This window comes from Bemisia tabaci, chromosome 1, assembly GCF_918797505.1.
Source record: "Bemisia tabaci chromosome 1, PGI_BMITA_v3".
In the NCBI taxonomy this organism is placed as follows: domain Eukaryota; kingdom Metazoa; phylum Arthropoda; class Insecta; order Hemiptera; family Aleyrodidae; genus Bemisia; species Bemisia tabaci.
In genome coordinates this window covers 81715658-81739776 of record NC_092793.1, presented here as the reverse complement: position 1 = coordinate 81739776, position 24119 = coordinate 81715658, and the positions used below count along the sequence as shown (strand labels likewise).

The following is a 24119-nucleotide window of genomic DNA, read 5'->3' as shown; positions in this document are numbered from 1 at the left end:
CACCGCTACTTATAACTGTTATCAATTTTAATTAGATTGATTAACGCATGGCTGGCACGATTAAAAATAATGAATCTAATAAGTAAACGCTCTTGTCACTCTTATAAGCCTGATCCTTTGAGCATTGGCGGATCTAGCAAATTGGCAACGTTGTTTTTCTTCATTTAGACGTATGAAAATGTATCGATTCTTAGAGGGGCCAGGTGCTCCGACAAGAATCGATCATTTAGCATAGGTTTAAATGGAGGAAATCCGGTGTTGCCAAATTGCTGGATCCGCCTCTGCCTTCGAGTCAAAATTGAGCGGGCGGAGACCATTGTGCTGGTCCGTGCTGAATGTTACGAGCAGTGGCGATTCTTGAAACTTGGCAACACTGCTTTTCGGCCATATAAATGTATGTAAAAGAGTCGATTCTTGGTGTGGGAGCTTACCTCACCTGAATCGATATTTTTAATGGATTCAAATAGAGGAAGCTGAGACAGGAGAAAAGCTAAGATTTCCCTTCATTTTCGCGTGATACTACATACCTACTCCGGAGTTTGAATAGTTGTGCGCTTGATTCTTTCCACATTTAACGGTACCATTCATAAACGTCCGTACTCATTATTCATCGGTCCAGGCCCGCCACAAGGGGGGGGGGGATACTGGATCCCTGGTACCGGGGCCCGGAGGGGGCCCGTGTTACCCGTGAAAAACCACTACGAATTCACATGCAACCCTCGTTTCGTAAGAAAAAGTGAAAAATTTACCCTAAAAATTTCGCAAAAGGTGAATAGATTTCCAGAAACACGCTGGGGCACTATAGAATTCTTCTTAAATTTTCAGAGAAGTATACTTCTTAGAAAATTTCTATCCATTTTCAAGATTTTCAGTACAGAGGGATATTTTTAGTAACTGCGTTTCATTTTCTTCCGTCGCCAGATGCTAAGGGTCTCCAGTTTAGGCATCCTCGACTTCAATGGCTCATGGCTCAACTCCTTTGCCATAGACAAACGAAGGGGGAGTCCAGGGGGGCCCGGCCTTCTTAGAACTGAAAATAGTATCATATGCCCCCCCCCCAAAAAAAAAAAAAAATACAAAATTTCTAGATGTTTTGAATGCAAAAATTCGCCAGTATTTTGTGCTGAAAGTGAAAAAAAAAAAAAAAAAAAAAAAAAAAAAAAAACAATAATTATTCCGCAGAAATTGATGGAAAAATTCTTTATGGAAGCTTCAAAATGCGTCCGATTAGTCGTATCAATTCTAAAATTTCTCGGGGGATGCCCCTCGGACAGCCCCCCCCCCCCGGGCTTGGGGCCCGGACCTCAAAACTGGTACCAGGGCCCGAGATGGGATGTGGCGAGCCTGCATGAAGGCTATTTCCATTTAAATCTTCCCTCACATTCATACGGCGCAATGATACAACTATTTGAACTCTCCGGAATGAGTGAGGTATCACGCCGCATTTGAAGGCGTTTTCAAAACAGCCAAGTTCCGTTATCGGAATAATCGTTTTGCATAGTTCATATTATTTTGTTCCCATTTCTAAAAACTTGTTTCATTATAATCCTCGTATAAAAACAACCCATTTGCTAAATACAATTCTAGCTGAAGCGCAATTCAGCTATGCATTCACCACTGCAAAAATTTCAGAGAAAATTGACAAGCCCAGCGTGCATGGAGGCTATCTCCATTTAAATCTTCCGTCACATTCTTACGGCGCAATGATACAACTATTCGAACTCTCCGGAATGCGTGAGGTATCACGCCGCATTTGAAGGCGTTTTCAAAACAGCCAAGTTCCGTTATCGGAATAATCGTTTTGCATAGTTCATATTATTTTGTTTCCATTTCTAACCACTTGTTTAATTATAATCCTCGTATAAAAACCACCCATTTTCTACATACAATTCTAGCTGAAGCGCACTTAAGCGCATTCATGACTCAAAAAATGTTAACGGACATCGACAAGCCCAGCGTGCATGGAGGCTATCTCCATTTCAATCTTCCGTCACATTCTTACGGCGCAATGATACAACTATTCGAACTCTCCGGAATGCGTGAGGTATAATGCCGCATTTGAAGGCGTTTTCAAATCAGCCAAGTTCCGATACCCGGATTATCGTTTTGCATAGTTCATATTATTTTGTTTCCATTTCTAAAAACTTGTTTCATTATAATCCTCGTATAAAAACCACTCATTTGCTAAATACAATTTTAGCTGAAGCGCACTTAAGCGCATTCATGACTACAAAAATGTTAAGGGAAATCGAGAAGGCCAGCGTGCATGAAGGCTATTTCAATTGTAATTTTCTGTCGCATTTCTAAGGCGCAATGATTCAACCATTTGAACTCTCCGGAATGTGTGAGGTTAACGCCGCGTTCGCCAGCGTGAAACGCATAGCGCCTACAAGACTGCACGAATACCTCACGCATTGCGTCAAACGCAGTGTGGTCAGCAGAGGTCGACGTGAAACGCATAGTGCCTGCAAGACTGCATGAATACTTCACGCATTGCGCCACAGTGCGGTCAGCGCGGCGGCGGAAGTGAAAATTATTGAAACACATTTATGTTTGTTCTTTCATAATATTTTCGTTCATTTTTTATAAATAGAGGGCCTTGTCCATACGGAGATAGTTTACGGAACTTAACTTTCGCGCAAAGCTCCGTGAAATTTTGCTAGTAGTGTTGACAGGGCTTTCGCAAAAAATGTATCCAACACGAATAGGTAAACGCGCCTTATGCACCCCTCCCCCACGGCACGTTCACTTGATGGTTTTTATTGATGTTTCAAAACGAATGAGAAAGGGGCGGTAAAATACAGGCGGCCCATGGGCGGCAAGTAAGTGAATCCGGCCCTGCGCGCCGCCACTGGAGCTGATGAAGTTAACTATTACTGATTTTATCGCAACATTGTTAATTTCCCGAATAATCCTTTGATTGTTCAAATATGTGACAACGTTGCCATTATAAAATGCGAACAGAGCCTCTGTCTTCCCAAATCCAAGGACGAAAAATTCAGGAAAAATTCGAGCGCGCATTTCTTGTATTCTTCCCTTCACGCAAAAAATAATTTCGTAAGAATCGGCCTGATTGTTATTCAGATCTCACTGGTACAAACACTTGCCTTTTTTTTTTTTTTTTTTTTTTTTTTTTTTTTTTTTTTTTTCTTCCACTTTTTTAGGGAACTGGAGCCTAAAGCTGTAGGTCTGGATCTCAGTGCCTGTAGTTAGCGCTATATTATCTAAAGTGTTAGGGCTCACGCCAAGATGTTTTTTCCGCGTATTGTAAAAAGATACGAGGCGTCCCGGGGTTAAATTGCTAGACAACAGAAGCGTAATCTATGGATCAAAATATTCATTTTTCTTGTAAAAAATTTTTGTTTCCTCTCTCAAAAGTCCTCCCCCTCTCGAAGGTACCCTACTTCCTTACATTCAGGAAGATCGTATTTTTCTTGAAATTTTGTACCATCCTTAGGGGGTAAAGAAAATCCTGACTGAGTGTTTTTACCTATCAGGGTTGTTCAAAAATTAAGAAAAAAAAAAACAAAACAAAAACAATTAATACATTTATGAAGCGATTCTGGTGGGCTCTAGCAATTATTTCTCCCTGCAACCAAGCACTTCCTGCATCTCTGAGATTGTATGCTGGTATCCACATTTTTGTGAGGGGGTGTAAAGCGAAGGATTGCTAAAACTAAAATGAGAAACTCAAAAGGAAAGTAGGTTCATGATGGATACAAATTTCTTGGCATCAGTTAAAAAAAAATTAAATTAGAATGAGCAGATCTTATCTTAGGTCCAACAGAAAAAATAATGCAAAAACCCTCAAGAGGAATTGAAGGGCTTGGAGGACAAGTGGGAGAAGTGCAGTTGCCGCTATTCCAAGAACTACATGTTCAAAATTTCAAAATTACAAGGAACCTTATGGCAGAAAGAAATTTTAAAGTCACTTATGATGCTTAAAAATTGGATTTTAATAGTGAATTTTTCACAGCATATACTTTAAGACTGATTTTAGTTGAAATCTTTTACTGTTTCAATTTTTTCAAAACCTCCGCTTATCACACTTGTTTTTCCACTTTCTGTGAATTAAAAAATATGACAAAGAATTCGTCAAACACATCTTTATTGTTAGTATCTAATCCAAAAAAAATCCCCAACATTTATTTGACAAAGCAAATAATAAGTGATAAATAGACTGCATTATTCACATTAATAACAGTGCTGATAGTGAATTTTTTGTTAGCAGGACTCAATATGGAGAGCCAATAGCATGCCAATAGACACCTACATTCAAATGGTAACCCTTTGGTTTTTGTTAAAATGAGTGAGCCAGAATGTGTGGACATTTTTTCCTACACATGTAACAGATTTCCTGATTGATGACTTCAATTCAATTTTTGTAGAGGTATTCCTACTAAATAAATTGTACGCATCTGTATGTAAATGTAAATTAATTAAAGCGCACTTTGTAAAGTCCTAAATTTAAAGACGAACTCTTAGCGTTGAAGGTGGTGACATAGGAACTTGCAGGTACTATGAAATACTAAAGAATAACTTGAAAAGTACAAAACATACCAGCGTTGATTAAACTAACTGATTCAACAGTTGTGCATGCAAGTAGAATTTTTTGAAGGTATGGTCAGAACACAATAATACGACTGGCAGGAGAAGGACATATTTCAGAGTGATATAGTAATATGCACACAAATATAAACATACTAAAAGTGCATATTATTAAATTTCAAGGTTAACAATTCAAAAATTTTCTGGCACCAAACACAGTCCACAGCAGCTGTGGTTGGTGCATTTGTGGAAAAACTAAAAGAGAGGACATGATTTGAAAAAGCTAAAAGCTAATCTGATAGCTTTTACCAGAAATGGGAGGGGTTATTTCCAGTCTCAAGAGAGAGAAAAAAAGCTTTCAAGTTAAGTTTGTTGATTCTTTAGTTGCAAGTGTGCTTGTTTCAAATTGAGGATGTAAATGGCCGAATACTTAAATTTACAAACTTTTGGAGGATAATAGGTAGAGCACATCTACCTAGAGGACCTCGCATATCACAGATAAAATTCAGCTGAACCTAGAACTAAAATGAATTGTTTCAGTGACTGAAACCTCCTCGATTTTTAGAGGGACCTGTAAAAGTTCTAAGCAGCTCAATATCAACCAGGTAAACTACATAACTAACAAAAAGATTGGAAAGAAGGAAATCAGGGAAGGGGAAGAGGGGGGTTTAGTACTGAGCTCAGAGCTCCTGATTCATTAAACTTGCTCCAAGCACAAGGATTTTATGGGAAACATTTATTTTTATTTTACATTGAAGTTTAAAATGAAAATACTTAATAATGATGATACAAAGGTGAGAATTAAGTATTCTTCTGTTACTGGTTGATAGCCATACTTATTTTTATTTTAATTAATTATGACTGAGCAAAAGAAAAATTTTAATTTGACTTAAAGCGAAAAATTATGTCACTCATGCCCTTCCACCTACCTGACGCTAACCGTCCCTTAACTTGAACATTTTGATTGATAAAGGTAGTAACTACATAGATCACTTATGAGTAGCTTGAACAAAAATCAACAATCCGGATAACTAGATCATAGTAACAGTTGGCCTTTTATTGCTTGAATGCACCTGAAACAATAGAAGGAAAAAAATAAATATAAAATTCGACAAAGGCCTTATTGATTAATCGTCAACTCAATGACAAGCCATGTATCTTTGCCCGCGACATTACGGACTTCTTGTCATACCTACTTCATTTTTTCTTTGAAGAACGAGACGACATGATCTTGTGAAAACTTTCTTGATTTTTTCTCTCTGTTAAAAGAATATTCTGTAGAAAGCTTAAGCAAAGAAGCTGGCTTGTTTCTCTTCTAAAACATAAATTAAGGGCAGAAATGTTGAAACACCACGATGGAGATACATGGATTTGCACTTTGGCCATCAATTTTAATCGTTGATCATCTTTGAGATTGGACTTACCGTCCATGCATTTCTCAATAAATTAAAGAATAAAAATAATCATCAATCCATAATGGAGTGAATAGAGTCCACGTGAAATATGTTTACGCACTTTTAGACTGCAACAGAAGATCCGCCATCTCGCTTCCTCCGTTAACTTTTCATATAAAAGTCATGGCGTAAGACGATCTTCTGTTGCAGCCTAGAAGTTCATAAACTTTTTTGGCATGGATTGTATGAACAACCTAAGTTTTTGGCAAAGACCTTGAATCACGTAGACCGTGCATCCTGTGTTACCGAAGGCATGACAACTTGTAAAAATTTGCATGCCAATGAGTGTCAGCACCGACCCGCATCGATGAGTTCGTGTGTCCTAAATGCGCACATCTGCGCATGCGCAGTAGCCACCCCGGGGAATTTTTGTCAGACTGTGAGGCTTCTTTGTTGGTTGGTAATTAGTTTGGAAAAGTGAAACTCTGCTATTCGGTTGTAAACTTGCATGTTCTCCAACTATTACCCAGGGGAATTTTGTGGAAAAATGGACTCAAAACGAGTTATTAGCAAAAAATCGAGTGCGCAAATGGATTCTCCATTGCTTCTCTGTAGTCTCTTTGAGTGCTTGGGGCACACGCTCTCTCCCCCTCCCCTCCGCCCATCATGGTGATCCGAGAAACTTGTCTCGCTTTGCCTGTACAAAACCGAGCTGCATGCACAGTCTACATGATTCAATGTCTTTGTTTTTTGGCTATTTAGCCGCCATTTTGAAAATAACTTGGTGACTAATCTATTGTAAACAGTAGTGTTTCTTGAACAGCCAACACGTGATTTATTCATAAAATTCACCGATATTAAGCATTAAAACCTTAAGAATCCAATGGCCGACCGGGATTTTACTCCGTACTCCCGCTGCTTGTCTGCCCCTTATTAGTAGTGACAGGCAACCTGGGTTAAATTAGCATACAATTAGCCTACCATAAAATAATATCACTGCTTTAGATTACTTACAAAATGCAATAACTAGGGCATAAGTATCAATCATCATCATCGTCATCATCAGAGGGAACAAATAGATCATTTTCTTCCAGAAAGTTTGCAATGTATTTACTGATGGCTGCGCCGACCAGAAGTCCAGGGACAACGGCTAGCACTACTCCTACCAATCCAAAAGGCACCTTCTTCGGCTCGGGTAGAACAGCTCCAGTTTGAGTGGTGGTTAAAGATCTTGCTGGGACTTTTCTGTGGTTGAAAAGGAGAAGAGACTGTCTAAGAGAGTTTCTCACAAGACTAGCCATTTGAACTATTGACTTCGTGACACCAAGGTTTCAGATATGAAGTTAAAATGAAAATCGACACTGATGATGATTCCTGCCTTTACAAATGAAGAATGAGCAGCTATGGCAGTTAATTAAAGCAGAGCAAATTCAGAATAAAACAGTGTATCCAAATACCAAATTGATCACTAATCCCAGGTAATGGAGAAAAGCTGAGAAAAACACTACGCTACACTGATAAGAAAATTTCGTGATTGTGTTGTTGTGATAATGGTGAGAGCGATGTGAAGCTAGCATCTACGTAAGCAGGAGGTAGATAGTTGCACATGTGCAAAGAATAAAAACAACAACAATAATTTCTCAGCTGGATGTTTTTATTTTGATTAGTGCTCTTTGCTCCCCCCCCCCCTTCCCTTACTTCCGCCATCCACTCCTACAATTCCGTTTTCCAATTATTTATTTCTCTGGTCTGCTTATGTGCGTTGGATTACTCACATTATCTTTTATCTCGACTGTGACACGGTGGGAACTCAAAAGTTCCAAGTTAACACTGTACAGCTTATGTACAACAGCCTGTTGTAAATCTCTAACATGGGATTTCAATTCTAGCAACCCATTTTCTTGAACAAACGTAAGTAAGCACACTGGGTCGTCAGTATTTCAATTCTTTTCTTAAACAAGGTTATTTTGCACATTTCCTGCTTTAGTGATAAAACTTGTCCGTTCTCTTCGTATTATCGAGAACTTCGACTCTGTCCCTTCGTGTAGCATATGCCCTTCAGGAGAATTAAATCAGTGTCCCTTTTCAAGCGCTGGATGAACGCCTGGGTTGATTTTATCGTGGCTACCTCTCATGGTGTTTATGTATGCTCCTCAGTTCTTCACTCTAACACAAGAGCTACTTATGTCACATCAAAATACATTCACGTACGTGCCTCTCGAACCTAGCAATATGATCGATTAATCAGGAAATTCATTTTCCATAGTGTAATGTACTTTGATAGAGCCCACGCAAATTAAGTTACCAAGACTTGGAAGTGCTCAAGTTAATTAAGCACCCCTAGACTGCGACATAAGATCTGCCACTTTGCTTCTAACATTTTCTTTACATATTAAAGTGATGTCAGAGGATCTTCTGTCGTTGTCTAGGAGTGCATAAACTTTTCGGGGTGGACTCCATTGCTTTTGAGGAGGCACCAGCAATCAGATTCATAGTGTCTTATAAACCATATGGACATGAAATTATGAAGGACACTCTGAACTGTGTTTTCCAGGGTGAACTTTTTTCAAGCTTATGCTTAAATAATGCGATAAAACCTCAGAGTTGTCAAGCCTCTTCAAGTTTAAATCAAGAGTTAGCACTTTTCATCTTGATCAATTTCTTCAATTTACAGTTATCTCCTTCAAGTTTTTGTTTCCCTAAAAACAGGTTTCTGAATCAGGGGTGCAGAAAGTTCTCAGCCTTCCTCAATTTCTAATTTGCCTTCCCCAAAGTTTGCTATAATTGCGCCTCCACATCAAACAATGTGCTTAACAGCTTCCTTTTCCAAAAGTAGCGCGCTTGAAAAACTTCCAGCATATACAACAGCGTGCTTAAAAAATCCTTCCCCAAAAGCAATGCGCTTAAAAGTTTCCTTCCCCATAAGCAACGAGCTCAAAAGTTTCCTTCCCTAAAAGCAGCGCACTTAAAAGTAGCTTTCCCCACAAGCAGGGCGCTTGAAAGACTTCCAGCAACTAAAACAACTTTCTTGATAGTTACCTTCCCCAAGAGCAGCAAGCTTGAGAGGTATCTAGCACAAATAACAATGCAATTCCCTGTTTTTCCTAAAAAACAAGGAGGCAGGGGAGGGTCTCGCCCAATTTTTACAACTTTTTTTTCAGCCTTCCCTTATCCTCATAGGATCATGATCGTGTGACCGAGAACATTCTGCGCCCTTGTTCTGCATACTCTTAAGTCTACTTAATGTTCTGGCTTTTCATCCCGGATTCTCGCATGATTGAACTGCTGCGCAATACAGTCGATTAAGTCTAAAATCTTGGCAGATTTTGAACTTTTTAGTCGATGAAAGGACAGTAGGCCCTGCGCAAGAGTCTTAAGAGTCATTCACAACCAAAAAATAAGCAAAATTCAGAGAGTTGAAAGCATGATTTTTTTTTGGAAAAACCTTGCATTCAACGCTGTAATCAACTTCTGTATCGAATGCCAGGTTTTTTCGAAATAGAATCCTGCCTTCATCATTCTGAGTTTTGCAATTTTTTTGGATAAGAATGATTCTTTAAGCTCGTGCTCAGGGGCTGTCATCCTTTGTTTGGCTCAGAATTCAAAATCTGCTGCGATTTTCGACGTAATTGATGCGATGTAACGCATTCTCATTTGATCCTTAGGGGACAAATCACCCTAAAGCTAAAGCTCTGATTTTGTTGAGAAGAAAATGCATTCGGGACTAAGCAGTGCACTCTGATAGATGCCATCAGTCCTTATGTTACCACAGAGAATCACCATTGTACGATAAAATTGGATCTGAACAATACTGAGGACTTACTAATTAGCCACTTTCAGTACTACCAATGAGTATGATAATCTATAACCATGGCTTTTCTGTGACATAGGATCACTGAGTAGTATATAATGAGCTCTCATGTCAGATTGAATTGTCTGTAAAGTACTCTTGTGTAATGTGCACACGACTCATACTCTCTTACCAATTGTTTTTTTGCTCTCCTCCGATTCGCATCTGTTACTCTTTTTGCTGTGTTCCATCTGATGCTTCAATTATTAATTAAAGCCTCTGAAAAAGTTCTCAGCAAAGAATTTTAGTGACAAAATAATCACTTAATCCTTAGATTTCTGTTTATTCAGGTGTCATGATTGAACCAAAAAGAATTTTCAGGGTTTTTATTTTCTAGATGGAACTCATTCACCTAATAAGCTTTTTTTAATTTGCAGATAGATATTGTGATGAAACTCATGGCAGCAATTGTTGGTACAGCAACTAGTAATGCAAGTGTTCAATGTGATGGTAAGAAACTACAAGAAAATTTGCAAAATGCTGTGAAACAGTGTCAAAGTCGTTATGCCTCCCGTACGGAACTTGCCACAGAGTTGGATCACAATGTCATAGTGCTGTGTCATTGTCTCGAAGCAATTTTGTCTCATGGATTGCGCCCCAGACTTAACAGCAATAAAAATGGATCTGTCTTCCAGTATGTGTTCATTTGATTATTCTTTTACTCCTTTTCATCTATAGTTGTGTAATTGAAGCTTGTAGGCTCACGGTTCATAAGCTATATAGAATGAGAGGAGTTAGCACTCCGGAGCAAACGTAAATTTTACTCCATAGCACTTTCATGATAACTCATATTTTCTCTTGAGATAACAATGGGTCAGTTCATAAAATCGCATTTTGATGAAGCTTACGGATTGGCAAAAATCACAAGATCTGCTGCCGTTCTAACGCCTAGTTTTTACATCTAGAAATATCGGAGATAAGTACCTCACTTTGAAAAACATGGTGTTCAATGTCACCCACTGCAGTGGTCCATACCGTGGTTTCTTCCACCTTCTATTCATCAATTAGTGATACACCTGTTTGCTTTGTTTGCTTGGCTTTAAATAGAAATTAAACCAATGTGGAAGAAACCATAGTACTTACCACCGCAGTGGTTGACATCATATGCCGTGCAATTTGAAGACTGATATCTCAGTTAATATTGGACAAGGGAACTTGGTATTTGGATAGATCTCATTATTTTTTAATCAGCCATTATCTAAAATTATTAAAGCATGATTCTGAGAATACCGCATCTGACCGATTGTGAGCACTAGTGCCGTAGGTGAAGACTATTCCCTAGGGATTCTTAACTTTTGCTTTTCGTGAAATTTGTATCATAGATGTTGGTTGACAACTATTTAAGAGGCTATTTATTTTGTTTCCTCCATCCTCAAAGTACGATTTCTTCTATTTTCTGGTGATGGAATCAGGCAATGATTTTTTGCGTATAGCTCAAGTAACATGGATCCTTTAATATAAGTTGGGTGCTTTATTTTCATTTAATTTTTATTCTCATTTTTTAGGCATGTGACCAATCTGGTCAAGGAGTTGTCAAACAAAGATGACAATGTCGTTTTTTGGCATTTCGTGAGTTCTCTTTTAACCAAACACGAGTATGAAAGATACACAGCCTTAAAGCACATTTGGACTGATATCGGTCGTGGCAGAGCTTGGCTACGGTCGTCATTGAATGAACATTCTCTCGAGCGGTATCTTTCAAGCTTCATTGCCAATACGGACCGCCTACAAGAATTTTATCAAAATGATGCGTTCATTCGGGATAGTCAACTGAGTGCTGCTTTGTTGACAACTGTTTCTGGTAAGCTTCACTGCATTTTTCTTTCTTATGAACAAGTTTTAAACTGTAATCTTATTTAAATTTACCCTACTAAAATCTTAATTTCAGGTTGAACCTAATTTGGAAGATTGAGAAAAGTAACCTTCAACTGAAAGCAAATTCGTGTATCACCTTTTTGTCTCTGAAAAATAGAAATGTCTTTTTTTTTCTGGAACCCAAGTTCTGCACACAGAAAAAGCAGAAGTTGGTGGTTGATACTTCTCCTCTATCTTTCTATATCATAGATGATTATTCCTCTTTCCAATTAATGCCCCTCTTGTTCCACGCTAAAGCCCCTACCCTTTCCGTTTTCTCTTACTGGTTTTATCTTCCTGTATCTTTTTATCAATACCGAAGAAAAAGAACAGTGAAAATATAGAAAGTCGAAACTAAAAAACTCAAACTCACGAAAATAAATTAAAATTGCCGACGCGTTTCAGGGCTCCCCGGTCCCTTCTTCCAGGCTAAATTCCGACTGGTCGGAATTTTTTACTCCTTCGGAATCAAGCCTTGAAGAAGGGGCCAGGGAGCCCCGAAACGCGTCAGCAATTTTAATTTATTTTTGTGAGTTTAAGTTTTTTAGTTTTGACGTTACCTCGATTTCCCGTTTGTTTCATTTCGTTTAGTTTTCGTTAGTTTCGGTTTATTACTTAAGAGAACAGTCCCCAGCATCAGTCATATTCTCACAATTCAGTCGTTTCCTAATAATAAAGATGCAGCAAAACTATATACATCCCTGTCAATTTGTAGAACTTCACTAAAAGTATGTGCAAATGTGCTAAGATATTGCTTATTGCAATTTTTCATTTGGAACTTTGATTTTTTTAACTTTTTCAGATTTATTGCCTATACTGTTTGCTATAAACATTGACAATGCGGAGTTAAATTCATCTGTCCCTAAAAATATCTGCGCCAACAAAACAGTGGATTCTGAACCTGTGATCATATCTTATCCAGGTCTGTAAGCAATTTTGTTTCAAAATCTTTATTCTCATTTTCTTCGCAAAACCTCATTGAAAAATTACTGCTGTTTTTACTTTCTTTTTAAAGTTTTATCTAAATTGACAATGTTGTCAAAGCAAATCATAATATGAAAAAATTATGTCGAAAGGATGTCAAATTGATGAAGATAGATGAGGTGATGGTAGAACTTGGTACGACGGGACGATCTCACATAAAGACTTTACCTTGACAACTTCTCTGAATAAGCAGAGCACTATTTCTCATCTCCAAAGTACAATACAGGTCAATAAAAAAAAATTCCTCTAGATCTACCACACAGGCGCAAACTAGTTATGAGTTGACTTTTAGCTCTAATTCCAAAAATGGCCTGTGCTCTTCTAAATCAGTCCAATTTTGCCCAACATAATTAGCATTCTTCTTTAAAATCTAAAGTTTCCAGGGAAAAATTCAATTCTCTAGAAAATCTATGCAAAATAGAGAAAAAACCAAGGTCACATCTGTATGCAGTAGCCAAAAATACACAGAGAATCTTATATTGCATGCCGATAAAATTTTACCTTCTGTTTCCAATATCAAGGTTTTTCTGATCAAATGATTGTTGCCGCCCATGCACTACCATGTGAAGCTCATCTGCTTGTTTTGCATCGAAAAGAAAGGGAAAAATAATTTTCTCAGGTGTCTGATAGGCTTCTACCCTTTTTTTTTGCTGCCGAAGCTAAAAAGGCCTATTAACTTATTTCATCACCTTTAAAAAATCAAATTTTTCAATGAAGAGTAAATGGAGGAAATGGTTTCAATGGAGGTTGTTGTTGTTTCTGTAAATTTGCTTGTCTAAAAATCTGATGGACACTGGGAAAAAACTCAGGTTATTTTTGGCAGCAACCTGAAAAATTAAGAGAACACAAACACATTAGTCACCTGAGAAAAAAAAGTTCCCATCCTTTCTGACAGAAAACAATCAGATGAGCCTTACATAGTGGTGTATGGGCAGAGGCAAGCATCTAACTGAAAAAACATTGATTCTGGGACTAAATAGGAATTTTTTTAAGCACGTTTTACTTGCTTTTCTGTATATCTTTGGCTGCTGAATCTTTAACTAGCCTTGATTTTCCTCCAGTGTGCATAGATTTTTGAGAATAATGAATTTTTCTGAAAAAGCTTGATTGATAGTAAAAATTTCTATTTCCCGAAAAAAACCTCACTGAACTAGAAAAGCGAGTGTCAAGTTTGGAATCAGCGCTATACATCTACTTTACATCAAATGCCAACTTTGCAGCAAACCGACTTTTGTTGGCCAGTGTAATGGATCATTATTCATCTTTTAGATGTTACTATTTGTTTCATTTTTTGGGTCATAGTTACTTTTCTGTGATTTATTGAGTGTCTAGTACTTGGTTATGCAGTGTCTGGTCAAGAAAAGGTGAAAACGCACCACCCTTGTCAAAGATATAGAATAAATCAAGCTCCTCTTTTTGGGACTTTAAAGACCTCTCAACACTTCCCTGTCTTTCCTCTTTGTTAACAAACATTGCCTTTTTTGTAAAGTAAATAAATAGATTTAAGAAAAGATCCGGGGAAATCCTGAAGGCAACCAAAACAGAATTTTGAAGAAGATCTGGCAAAAAGTATGCGTTTGTAATGAACATGTGCATGGGAGAGTTAAGAAAAATACTATGCACAATATCAAAACCAAGAAATTGTTCTAATATGAAAATGGACAGAGGATGGCAGATGGTGGGTCGTCCAAACAAGTGTTCAATTGGATTCCTCTCAGACTCCAATCGAATCATCCAGAAAGTGTTATTTGCCTGATGATTTGTGGAAGAGTATGTTTCGATGGCGATTGAGATTTACAGAACGTCTTAGTGTGCTGAGTTAACAGCTCAACTCAAATAGTACCAATCAATAGGTACTCCATTTGTCCAAAATCGAATTTGGTTTGCGAGTTTTTTCTTTTCATCAATGATTATGTTTGTTTACAGAAAATATCAACAAATTGAAAGAAAGGAAAAGGAAAACCAGGAATCCTATCATCTCCTTCGATGACGATAATGATTTAGATCATATCAGCAGTGTTACAAGTCATAGTTCTGGCACCAGCTGTGATGGTAACACCCCAATTAATGAAGTGATCCCTGCTGTTCATGTCACCAAAGTAGAGTCTGTTGAGCCTGAGTCACCAACCACACTAGAGAGTGAACCTGAGGCTGCAGAAGAAGCGGCTTTGTCAGAAGACTGCTGCAAGACATCTCCGCCAGAGAAAAGTTTGGAGTCCAGTGATGTTAGTCTTCGAACTGTCAATGATGTTGGCCTGGATTTATTGATACCAATCCCTTCCAGTAGTTTAATGCTGTCTACTTTAAGCACAGTCACAGAAGAGACCAAAAGTATCGAATTACAAGATGATGATGATTTCAGCGAGGAAGAAAGATTGAAAGAAGAAAATAAAGATCTCAGTGCTCAGTTAGAATCCCTAAAAGCCTTGAAAGTAGACAATCAAAGGTTAAAAACAGAAAACGAAATGCTGAAACACCAGCTCTGTAACTATGTGAATGCAGTGAGGCTATTGGAAAAAGAGGAACACAACAGCACCGATGAAGCGAGATTGTACGAGCAAAAGTTAGTCCAAGTTGCAGAAATGCATGGCGAATTGATGGAATTAAACTCAAGATTACAAAGAACATTAGCCATCAAAGATGAGATTGTGAAACGATTAAGCGACGAGTTAACCTCTCTGAGGGGTCCCCTTCCTTCACCAGATGATGTACTTGCCCCCTCTTCTCTTGTAAATTTGTGGATTCCATCCGCATTTTTGACTGGAAATGTTACCGATCAACATCATGTTTATCAGGTCAGTTTTCATTCCAAGTCTCATTAAAATTTTCATGTAGTAAGTTGACAATCGTTAAAAAACAGCTTGACCTCATGACTGCACCGCTGCTGTCCAATAATAATAGAGAATTGCCCAAGGGCAACAATGCTGCTCTTAGCAGACACATGAAAACAGTAAAACAATATCGTGGTTTCTTCCACCTTCTTGCCAATCTATAAGCTTAAACCATCCAGACATAACTCTGTGACTAGCACATCTGACCCATTTTCTCAACTCTTTCTAATACTCTCAAATGCGTTGTGTCAAAGTTTCAAACTTTAATTCGCATTATCAATGATTTCACAAGTGTTTTAACTGAATTTTTTTGAAAGGTGGCAACAGCGTTTTCCTTTAACTCTAGAATTTTCGTCCTCAAACTTAAAATTGCCGCCGAGGGGTGAATCTCTTGAATTCTCTCTCTGGAATTTTTGAGTGTTCTGTTTGCCAATGATGCCAAATTCACCTTTTTAAGGTGTGTAAATACTTAGTTATCTCATCCCCCATCCAAAGGTTCATTTCATCATGCCTTGTTGATGGAGGGAGCAGAGTTTGTAGCTAATCGTGCTTGAGTGAATTATTTAATTGCTGAAAATGATTCAGAAAAATAAATTAATAAGTTTGAAGCTATGAAATAAAAGCTGACCTGATATTTCAGAATAAATCCTGAGAAATTTCCACGAACCTCACTCATGAATGATGAATATTGCTACTTTTTACATATTTTATATTTCATGGATTTTTTGTTTCCCCAGATTCACGTTCGAGCTGGGGATGATGAATGGAATGTTTATCGCCGGTATGCTCAATTTTTTGCTCTTTGTCTCGACCTAAAGAAAAAGTATCCTGCAATAAGTAAATTTATCTTCCCACCAAAGAAAACACTTCGTAAAAAGGTACCTATTATATTACAATGTTAAAAGAGGATTAATTCATGCATCAGAAATATTGTCATAACTAAGTATAAAATGGCGCGGTGTTTAAAAATTCTGAAATGCCTTTGCCTTTTATTATTAATTATGGGGCATTCATATTAAACCTAACAACAACGAGAGATTGAATAGGAAGATGCGCCTTATTTTGAGGAATAAAAGAATGCTGAATACTTCAGTTGCAACTTACTCATGGTGATAGGCAGTAGTCTGTTGAAACATTTGTCCAATAATTAATAACACAAGGCAAAGGTTTTTAAAAGTTTTTAAATACTGCGCATCTTATAGTTACCTATTACATTGTTGTTTCAACCTCATAGGGAATTCTAAGAAACACCAGAATTCTTTAAATTTTTAAATTCATCACTGCATCTCAGATTTTTCTCGATAATCTGTATAATTATAATTTTGCAGTTTGTCTTTTTTTTTAAAGTATGATAAAATTGTTAGGAGTTACTGTTGTCTGCAATTCACCACATTGGAAACACATTTCAAAGATAAAACCAGATTTCTTTTTAAACAAAAAAGAACTCTTTTTTACGTTTTATTATTGTATTACCTTTGCATATTCATCATAAGTTTGCCTTTTGATTTTTAAAAGAGGTTGTTTTCCACTGACCTTATCCCTGTAAGATTTTAAAAATCTTAAATGTAGTCCCATGCAATTCTGAAGCACAACCAAAATTGCAGGTTTGCTCTACATTTTTTTGGGTAACCATGTGAATAAAAATACATATACCTATGGCTATAAAATTAGCAGTAATATTCGAAAATATGCTGAAAATAAAGATTAGTTCTGTTGGAAAACGGCGCAAGTAGTGTAGGACTGTATTTTTTCTGATGTCCTCATATTGGGAATGGTAACAATGCAAATCTCATGTTAGTGTAGTATATCTGGAAATATACTCCTCAATTAAGCCCCGAAAGAGAACTTAATTATCACTGATTAATCGTAACTCTCACTGCGGATCTTTGATTCTACTTAGATTATATAGCATAAGGGAACCAGCACAGTTACAGTGTTGTAAAAATTGTGCAGCTCAATGTTCATCTCAAGAATGCCCACCTATGACCTCACATTCTTTTGGTTTTTCTGTCAAAAAATTGTAAATCTTTAAAGGAAACCATTCTGTAAATTTCATCAAAAGGCTGTGTATTCAATTTTGTTCTAAAAAGAAAGAAAATGTTGCACGATTTTGACAACTCTGGTGAGTAGGTCTCCTTCTGCTAAATTTGAACTCTCTTTAGCTTGGACCAGCATAGTTTTTCATTCAAAATTTGATGAGATACTGTAACATTGTATTTCAATGATTATGCATTTTTTTTCAGTCACAGTTTTTTAATGTAAAGAAATAATTTATTTTCTCTATTTTCATATGTATGTGCTCAGAGTGGAGTTGAAAAGTATGTTTAATAGTTGAGATATGCTCTTTTTTAATTTATTTCTGCTTCATGTATTTTTTAAGCGAGCTAGTTTGGTTAACCAAAGACGTGGACAATTAGAAACATGGCTGCGGCAAGTTATTACCCACCTGTTGTCAACAGATCCTCTTCTGTCTTCCAAGCACAACCTAATCATCACAGTGCCTTTTCTAGGGTAAGTCAATCTAAGCTAAACAGTCGGAAAATTCAATAAAAAGTACAACCTAAAAACGTAAAATCAAAGTGAATAAACTCAGCTCACCAAAAAAAAAGAGAAAAAAAAAAATCGAAATATTTTTTTTTTTTTGTGTCCTCAATCTGAATTCTGATAAAATCTTTTATTCCCAAGAATTTAACAGGACAGTTCTTCAAACCCTCCTGGAAAGCATTTATCAACCCTTTGCACTTCTTACACATTTTATTTGAAGTGAATTAACTCCTTTTTTTTTGATTTTCATATTCCTGTGGTGATCATTTATCCTAGTCTTCATTTTTTCTCCTGCAACCCGATTGTTTTCACATCGATAACAGCATCAACAAAATAATAGAGAGAAGTTAATTGGTCAAACATCCAAAGTTGAAGCGATTGTTTTGTCTCAATATCAATAACGTTAACTGTGCAATGTTGCTGCATACAAGTGATGCAATCGGCTCCCAAAGCTTCAGGGGACGGTGGCATTTAGAACTAGTAGCATGTGCCCTGCATCGTGATGTCGGTTATTGATGAAATCAGAGGCTGTTTATCAATCAATGAGGGTTTTTTTTTAGTTGTCAATGTGAAAGCAATTTACCTGCAGGTCTGTCAGAGGTACATACTGTTTTCGTAGTCTTTACACCTCAGACTATTAATACCTAATCTTTCTTCATCTTCCATTTTCTCTTTCCACCTATTATGAAATGCTGATTTTAAAGCACGATGGTTTTCCAGGACCATCTTGAGTTCGTACTTCTTCAACATTTTTTGAATTTCCTGAAAATTTTGGAGATGTATGTAGTTTATCTTCCCATCACATTCATTTGGATTTTACTCACTTTTATGTTGCGTTTTTGCCGTAATGTTACACTTACAGTCCATTACCTTGGTATTTTTGGTTATTCCATAATGGAGAAAATATTTTAAAGTTGGTGCTCTTGATTATTCTTCTTGTCATCAAAATAATCAATCAAATAGAAGCAGTTTCCAACATTTTTTTCGATGATAGTTAGAAACAAATTTGTCCAAATAATGATCCGAAAGATTCTAGTTAGAAAACTCAACATATTTTAATTTTGTGGAATTGAAAATATAGACGATTGCGATTTTGTAGTTTACGCGACCATGACTATATTGCCCTCTGATGAGGCCACTTCATCAGTTTCTTTTTAAATATAGTATAGTAAACGCTTCATTATGTTTGGAGAGGTGTTCAATTTTTAGCTAAATTTACATAGCCCCGATTCAATTTGAATTTTAATTGTCTTTTATTTAAAAATTGGAACCTTTTAGCATTTTTGTAGAGTCAACCAGGTTGACCAAGTGAATGGGAGTGGCAAACAAGATGCAAATTTAAGCATTATGATTCATAGTTTTTTTTTCCCCCTGGAACATGACTGTGCAACGGATATTGATTAATCATTGAGAGTAACTCAATGATATCCTATCCAAGATATCATCGTGTTTTGACGCATAAATTTGAACTTTCTGCTCATAAAAAAAAAAGAAAATGATCCACTTGAGCAAATTGCATAACAAACGATACTGTAACGGTCTCTGTGGTTTGAAAATAAAGAAACATTGAACTCAGCATTTTGGTTCAGCTGTTGCACTTGTTTACACTATGAAAAATTCAAGGTAGGAGGGAAAGGAACACTGCTCTTTCAAGATGCCTGACAAAATTGTTGTTGTGTGTAATTTGATTCATGCAGACTCTGGTTTTTCTTGTGTGGGGCAAATTCAAATTTCATAACCAAAGCTAACTAAAAAATTGTTAGGAGTTAACTCCTGTAATGTTCATAGCGTCAACTAAGTTTTACATCAAATTTTGAAGAGAAAGCATGTATCAGAATGCTGAAACTCGCATCTTGTCCAGTGATCCATATGTAAGTACTCCGTCAAAATACCTTTGACTAATTTTCTGTTGAAAATGTGTGTTGTTGCTTTGAAGGGAAAGAAGAAACGCACTTAGTATTGAAGAAAGTTAATATGTACTTGAAATTTTGTAGTGTTGCAATATACAAGCTGCTCCCACCCTGTTGTGCACCCTGTTTTTCACAGTTTTTTTTTCATTTTATCTATTATTTCTGGGTGTTTTGATGAATTATTTTGACTGAGAATCCTTTTTTTATTTTCTCCTTGCCACTACTCTCATGAGGATCTGAAATAAGGGGTTCAGAGAACAAGGCGCATAAGCGCTGTACTTATGCGCCTCGTCTTCCAAGCCCTTCAAATGGACGGAGTTAAACAGAAAGGAACCAAGCCACATCGGGATCGAACGGAGAAAAAGAGGTTTAAAGTTTGGCTCCTGCCTAAGACTCAATGTAAAAAATAAACTTCAAGTTCAATTTCTGCAAAATTTGCTCCAACGAAAACTTTGAATTTTTGGCGATAGATAGTAGAGCAGTGGTTGAGTTCAAAACCACTTATAGCTCAATTTTTTCCAAAATGTGGGTTGGTTCCTTTCTGCTTAACTCAGTCCAAATATTGTTCATTACATGAAAGCCAGTGTCATGTCTTTTTCTTATTTCAGGGAAAACTTCTGTCCGTCCAGTGATGATAGAGGGAGTGGCTCTCAATCTCGAAATTCAGACGCTGCCAATATGAGTACAACACCACAGTATATGGGTCTTTGACATAGTATCAATGTAATCATAACTTTGTCAATTTCATCTAAATGTGTTATTTTTGCTCTCTATTCTGAGGTACTGTCTTGCTCCTCGTCACACATTTATTTTATGAAATTTTTCTCTCCAGGTTAATAGCATTCTTAAACTATTTATATTGTTTCATGTAGACTCTTCTTAAATAATCAATATGAACGAGAAAATATAAAATGACGCCACAGTAATAGAAAGAACTGCCTTGACTTGACTCTCATACAATCGTATTTTACAAAATTTATTTTTATCAGGTGATCATCGAGCTTCTTTTGTAAGAAAAACTTTTTTATTTACAAATGGTGTGTAACCGAATCCATTGAAGTTATCTGTACTCAGAATCTGTTTTTTTGTGAGTCAGTACATAATAGAGAACATGCTCTTGCCTGCTATCTGGCTATGACACAGTTTCAGAAAAATCCCCAAGCATTTCAGTGGCTAAATGAAGAAAAATGCATGTTTCAATGACAACATTATAAATCTCTAATTATGATTATTTTTTTCCAGAAAAACCAAATCAAAATTTTACCTTGGAATCTTGTGTGAGTTTTACTAGAATACAGGAAAAAAATTTCAATAGAAACTGTTTATTCATATTCCTTTGAAGAAATGAATTATGAGGAGACTTAAAACGTAGCAATCTGCAATATGCATTTTTTCACGTAAGCCATCGATTTTATTGACATTAATTATCAGCAGAAAAGTTGAAGAATTTTTCTTCTTTTGAATCTTAAAATCGTTCATGTCCACTTCCTAGATATATTCCAAGGGACCTTATATTTTCTCACTTAGACTGGAAATTTTACGCGAAAAAAACCAGGATTAAGACCAAGCCTTACAAATAATTATTTTATTCCATCTGAAACTGATGGATTGAACATTTTCACTAATCGAAGGGAAGGCATAAATGATTTATATCGCAAATGAAGAAGTAGGTATAACAATTAAAATAAGGGTATCCAATGAAACAACAGTAAAGTTACGCCAATCTGCCAATCACTTTTTCTATAATGTTTTTAAGAAAACTACTGAGCCTCATTTTTTAAATTTAATAATCCTTTGAGGTATAGTTCATGAAAGGGAGAGATCATTCAAGCATTATTCGAGTTTATAATAGACACATTTCATCTTCTTAGAAACGTTCTCTCATCTTGGAGTAATGAAGTGGCTCCAAACCACCAAGCTCTTCCAATTTCTTTTTTTCCTACCTAATAATTTTAAAAAAAAATCCCATTAATTGCAAATATGTATGAACCATTGTAAAAATGTCTAGTTTTTCAAAATTCCCATGTTTCCATCCACTCCTTGGATCCACTTGAACTACTGTATGATGGTTTTCATGGGTTTGTTTTTGTTAAAAGTATATGTAGATTTTAGAGAATTTGTAATTTGTTACGATTTTATATATCCATACTTGTCTGCATTTTCTTTGTTTTTCTCTAGTCGTATTGTAAGATACAATTGAAAGAGCCGTATGCAAAAACGACATTTTTCGCCCCCCCACTAAAACTTATTCAAACTTCGTCTATCAGTTACTAATACTGGAGCGCTTCTTTCCCCAAATTTTCAGACCCCCAAAAAATTTTGGGGGGGCGCTACGGGGGGTGGAAGTCAAAACCTGTGACCCTCGATATCTTTCGAACGAAACAAGATATTGAGGCCCGGTTTGGACGAAAAATCGTCTAAAATTGCATACTTTAAGATTCTAAAGGTCAAAATCCCAAAATTAAATTATTAACTTAACTTATGTGCTTTTTTTCAGTTTTTGAGGAAAAACAATTTCTTTTAAACAGATTAAACTGAAATTTCACATTTTTTGATTTGAACCAAAACCAGTTTTTTAAATTGTTCGTCTTTTTCCGCATCCAACGAGTGGTCGTATAAGCTGGGGAACCGAACGGTTCCGGAGTTATGATCGATTGAAGTTTCCGCTCAACGCGCGCCGACCGATTTTCGCGCGCAAAAAAGTCGGATTTGACTGTTATTAAATCAGATTTAATGTTCAAACTGAGCAAAATGCATTATTAGGGACCCTTGAGGGTCGCTGAGTCCAGAAATTACAGATACTTCCAAAAAATTCACGTTTTTAAAATTACAGCTCCGTAGCGCTATTTTAGAGGCCCACTGAGCGCCGACCGGCCGCTCAGTGGTCCTGTACGGAGCTGTAATTTTAAAAACGTGAATTTTTTGGAAGTATCTGTAATTTCTGGACTCAGCGACCCTCAAGGATCCCTAATAATGCATTTTGCTCAGTTTGAACATTAAATCTGATTTAATAACAGTCAAATCCGACTTTTTTGCGCGCGAAAATCGGTCGGCGCGCGTTGAGCGGAAACTTCAATCGATCATAACTCCGGAACCGTTCGGTTCCCCAGCTTATACGACCACTCGTTGGATGCGGAAAAAGACGAACAATTTAAAAAACTGGTTTTGGTTCAAATCAAAAAATGTGAAATTTCAGTTTAATCTGTTTAAAAGAAATTGTTTTTCCTCAAAAACTGAAAAAAAGCACATAAGTTAAGTTAAAAATTTAATTTTGGGATTTTGACCTTTAGAATCTTAAAGTATGCAATTTTAGACGATTTTTCGTCCAAACCGGGCCTCAATATCTTGTTTCGTTCGAAAGATATCGAGGGTCACAGGTTTTGACTTCCACCCCCCTAGCGCCCCCCCAAAATTTTTTGGGGGTCTGAAAATTTGGGGAAAGAAGCGCTCCAGTATTAGTAACTGATAGACGAAGTTTGAATAAGTTTTAGTGGGGGGGCGAAAAATGTCGTTTTTGCATACGGCTCTTTTCCTTTTTTAAAGTATGTTAGAAATTCTGTAAACTGTGAGTATTAATAGTTATGAACTTATACAAATAAGGACATAGTGTCGCTATTTTGTTGGAATTTTCCCCAAACATTGATCTGTAAGAAAGCATTCAAGATTATGCTATGTAATTTGTATTAATTATTACAAATCTGAAAATAAAAATATGTATGTTACTTTGTTTATATTATTATTGCTCTATGTTGCTGTGAATTTATTTTTTACTCAAAAATTAAACAAGGAATGAACCAATATATGTATTTATTTTTTAACTTAGAATTATACTTAAATATAGTGGGTACTTAGAGCATAATTGTTATGCATCCTCTTCGATTTTTTACCGGCATAATCAAATATGCTCTTGTTATTGTTAAATTCTAAAATAATAATAATAAAAAAAAATAAAAAAGTACCTACTGGTCTCCTTCTTCAAAAATGGAGTGTTTTTAGTTTTTCATTATTCATATCTTACAACTTTATTAAGACTGTGGATCGGTGGTGGCCGGGAAAAAGTGTACCCTGAATGGAGCAGTCGTTCAAAGAGAGCAGGGGGTGGAGCTTTTTTAGTCCTTCTAACTTGAATAACATGGATTCCTAGGGGAGTTTTTACGACAAACGATTAGACGTTGAAATTCTCATCGTAAATTCATATGACAAA

General features: G+C 36.5%; 2 protein-coding genes across 2 annotated transcripts; one reads left to right on the top strand and one right to left on the bottom strand.

The window, feature by feature from the left end:
- Positions 1-5399: 5399 nt before the first annotated feature.
- LOC109044003 (Essential MCU regulator) lies at positions 5400-7470 on the bottom strand. The gene is made up of 2 exons (XM_019061445.2): positions 6957-7470; positions 5400-5621 (listed from the first exon to the last, which is right to left on the bottom strand). Exon 1 carries the CDS (start codon positions 7241-7243, stop codon positions 6983-6985), a length of 261 nt encoding a protein of 86 aa, XP_018916990.1. The 5' UTR covers positions 7244-7470; the 3' UTR covers positions 5400-5621; positions 6957-6982.
- A 154-nt stretch (positions 7471-7624) lies between these two features.
- LOC109044002 (sorting nexin-29) lies at positions 7625-23713 on the top strand. The gene is made up of 8 exons (XM_019061444.2): positions 7625-7853; positions 10170-10426; positions 11298-11593; positions 12449-12568; positions 14557-15425; positions 16199-16339; positions 17842-17972; positions 20524-23713. Exons 2-8 carry the CDS (start codon positions 10182-10184, stop codon positions 20624-20626), a joined length of 1905 nt encoding a protein of 634 aa, XP_018916989.2. The 5' UTR covers positions 7625-7853; positions 10170-10181; the 3' UTR covers positions 20627-23713.
- Positions 23714-24119: the final 406 nt, after the last annotated feature.

Coding starts and splice junctions, on each gene's coding strand:
- LOC109044003 (XM_019061445.2), bottom strand. CDS start 7,243: ATGGCTAGTCTTGTGAGAAACTCTCTTAGACAGTCTCTTCTCCTTTTC.
- LOC109044002 (XM_019061444.2), top strand. CDS start 10,182: ATGAAACTCATGGCAGCAATTGTTGGTACAGCAACTAGTAATGCAAGT. Junction 11,594..12,448: donor TTTGTTGACAACTGTTTCTG/GTAAGCTTCACT, acceptor TAACTTTTTCAG/ATTTATTGCCTATACTGTTT. Junction 17,973..20,523: donor ATCACAGTGCCTTTTCTAGG/GTAAGTCAATCT, acceptor TTCTTATTTCAG/GGAAAACTTCTGTCCGTCCA.